The sequence below is a fragment of the Blennius ocellaris genome (assembly GCF_963422515.1).
Source record: "Blennius ocellaris genome assembly, chromosome: 22".
In the NCBI taxonomy this organism is placed as follows: Eukaryota; Metazoa; Chordata; class Actinopteri; order Blenniiformes; family Blenniidae; genus Blennius; species Blennius ocellaris.
Window position 1 is genome coordinate 2,049,004 of NC_137671.1, and position 3,241 is coordinate 2,052,244.

The 3,241-nt window shown below is 46.3% G+C and overlaps 1 protein-coding gene across 2 annotated transcripts in view; it reads right to left on the reverse strand.

The window, feature by feature from the left end:
• Positions 1-2,036, reverse strand: part of tmcc3 (transmembrane and coiled-coil domain family 3) — a 34,999-nt gene extending 32,963 nt beyond the window's left edge. For both annotated transcript variants that reach the window (XR_013937106.1, XM_080518131.1), the window contains exon 1: positions 1,851-2,036. Coding sequence is in view for 1 of the 2 variants with exons in the window: in XM_080518131.1 (XP_080374257.1) it covers positions 1,851-1,853 (3 nt within the window). In the remaining variant the exon portion in view is untranslated. The remainder of the gene's footprint in view (positions 1-1,850) is intronic.
• Positions 2,037-3,241: the final 1,205 nt, after the last annotated feature.

Consider the following 3,241-nt stretch of genomic DNA (forward strand, 5'->3'; position numbering starts at 1 on the left):
ACTGCAGAATGCCAGGAATCGCGGCAGTAAAGTGGCGCCTTGAGCGCCGGTTTGACGTCCATCTCAGTTCGGACTTTGCTAATTGCATCGGACGCGCATTAATGCATCACTACAAGATTGTTTTGACGGACACTTATTTGCCACGCCGGGCTGGTAAATAACCACCAAGCCGGCGGACGATTCCATGAAACTGCATCAAAGTCGAGGTTCGTCAAAGATCCGATCTGACAAATACGTTCAGGTTTTTCCTCGGACCGGAGCTGCTGTTGGGGCAAATAAGATAAACGTACCGAAATAATGTTATAAGATCATAAGATCGACAAATGAATAAACAATCAGTCATGGCGGTGGAGTGAAAAAAACCCCCAGAACATTACATCATCCACTGCAAAATGCAACAGAACATGAGATCAAACAAGGGAAAAGATTGAGTGTGATTACAGATTTGATTCTGGAGGATAAGTGCAGCGTTTACGGTCCTTTTCAGAATCCCCCCAGAGCACCCCCCCCCCCCCCCCCCAGCGCATCTCCCCCCCCCCCAGAGCACCTCGCCCCCCCGGGTCACAGAAGAAGAAGTCTTCCTGTAATAACGTGTCACCGCAGCACCTGACAGGCTCGCCGCCTCCAAGATGAAAAGCAGGGAAACGAGGTCGTTTTTTGGGTTCCTAGCCGCCGGCTTTTATTGTGAAGGACGACAAATCTCCAGCTGTGATCAACACGGCGCCTGGAGACAGACGGGAAAAACCAGCTGGACCACTGGCGCTCTGACAAGGAACCACCTGAATGTGACCGCCACGAAAAGGGGGGGGGGGGGGGGGGGGGGGGAGGGGGGGGGCAGAACAATTCTGCCTGAGAGCTGAGGATTCTGGGTGGAGAGCTGAGGGTTCTAGGAGGGGAGCTGAGGGTTCTAGGAGGGGAGCTGAAGGTTCTAGGTGGGGAGCTGAGGGTTCTGGGTGGGGAGCTGAGGGTTATGGGTGGAGAGCTGAGGGTTCTGGGTGGGGATCTGAGGGTTCTAGGAGGGGATCTGAGGGTTCTAGGTGGGGAGCTGAGGGTTCTAGGTGGGGAGCGTCACAATACAACTGAAGACTCACACCAACTGGTACTGGTCATAATGTTGTGGCTCACCTCTGCTTGCATTTTCTTTGTCAAACTCAACGGCGGAGTTCCACAGGGCTCACTGTACGGAACACTGGAGGTCTGCAATGTTCTCATATCTTGGTCAAGAACACCAGTAGAATCTTTAGATTACTTGTGTAACAACAGGAGTTCTTCTGCACATGCTCAGTAGCCGACCAATCAGAACAGAGTTTCCTCCGTGTGGTCGTGACTCCCAGTCCAGGTTCTCCCGGGACTTGGTACTTTTATTTTGACAGTCGCAGTGGTACCAAATACAACTTGTTGTTCTGTCCTCGAGAACATCAGTGGAAGTTGTTGTTGGCCGCGTGCGTTTATTCACTTAATATGAAAACACGAGGCCAGTTCGTCTAAAAGCAGCCGATGATCACATGTGTTATTGTTAGAAAGGTGGAAACATGAGAGCCGGAATAAATAACAATACATACTGCAGTGTGCGTGTGCGTGTGCGTGTGTGTGTGTATTAATGGAGGTTATTAATGCAGCCTGGTGGAACAAAGCGTGTCGGGACTCGTCGTTCTGACAGCTGAAGAAAACAAACTCCAGTCTTTTGACAAACTCCGCGGTGTCACACACTCTTCCCCCCCCCCAGTAGAAAGGAGCATTTCTCCGGTAACGAGCAGCGAACCTCCCCGGCGTGAGGAGGTGAATTCCCGGCTGGAGGACCGGAACGATGTAACAAGTGGTTAAAAAAAACAAAACACCAATATTTTTACCATCTTCCGAGCGCGGAGGGAACCGAGTCCGGAGAAACTTTCCCCCGCGGCACCGAGCGCAGTCCCGGCGCGGTCACACTGGATCTCCCGTCCCGATGGCCCCGTCGGTCCGCTCCGCTCCGCTCTCCATCCCGGTCCCCCGCTCACAACCCCACACTCACCGGACAAACCGACGGCGGCGACGCTTCGCTTAACCACCCAGCCAGCCCGCCGCGGTAATCCGCTCCGAACCCAGCGAGCCGGGGGAACGCGCTGCCAGCGTGGCCCCGCCCACCCCCCAGCTCCGGTGGGAGGGGCCGGCGGACATATCGAGTGCACCGCCTTTGACTAATTTAAAACACGATGACAGCCGGATCGTCGATATGGAGCAGAAATAATGAATAACTAAAATACAACAAACATATAGAATCAAGAAAAATATATTTATATTTAAAGATAGTCCTAGTAGTAGTAGTAGTAGGAGGAGGAGGAGCAGTAGTAGTTGTAATCGTTGTCGTATTAAATCAATCAAATATTTATATTCTATTGTAATATTTTATTTATCTATTTGTTTATACGCATATAGACAACATAGCTTCCATAATGTACACATAACTACAGACGTGTAATGTGTCTGTAAAAGTGCCCTGAAATGTTATATAAATAATGCTGAATTGAATTGAAATTGGATTTATTTATTTAAACAATATATGCAGAAATCTATGATTGTGGAATTAAATAAGCAGGAATAAATAGTCACTTCTACATTTCTTTCATATTCACACCTTTATCCACATTTATCTCTATCTTTATGTTGACATTTATTCACATATTCTTTTCAAGAGTTTTAGGACGTACCAGGGAAATTGTAGGGAATAAAACAACGAATATACGTGTAAATAAATCCTTCTTTATTTGAATAAATATTTCAATAAACGAGCGTCAAAATAATTCCATAGGTAAATGAGCAAACACATTCATGAATGTACGAATTAATTAATTAAAGACAACACTTCAAGAATAATCAGATTACCTGAATAATTTTTTTTAAATTAACTTATGTATGTATGTATATATGTATCCACGTATATTTATATTAATCTTTCACAAAACTGCTAAGGGCAGTAATCTATTACGAACTGTTCATTTCAAGATGAGACAATAACGTAATTTATTGAAGATGAATTCTGCCTCCACCACCACACAAGTTAACTTTAAGCCCACAGTGAATTCTTCTGTCTTTTATAGACTGAAGAAGCCTTGAACAAGGAGAAAACAGATAACAACACTGGACATTCATTGTGAAAAACTACCTGACACCATCAAATAAAGATTGATTCCATCATATTTGTGTCATTAAGGCCTTGTGATGCTGCTGCACTGGGCGGGGTTATATCACATACTTTTACTGC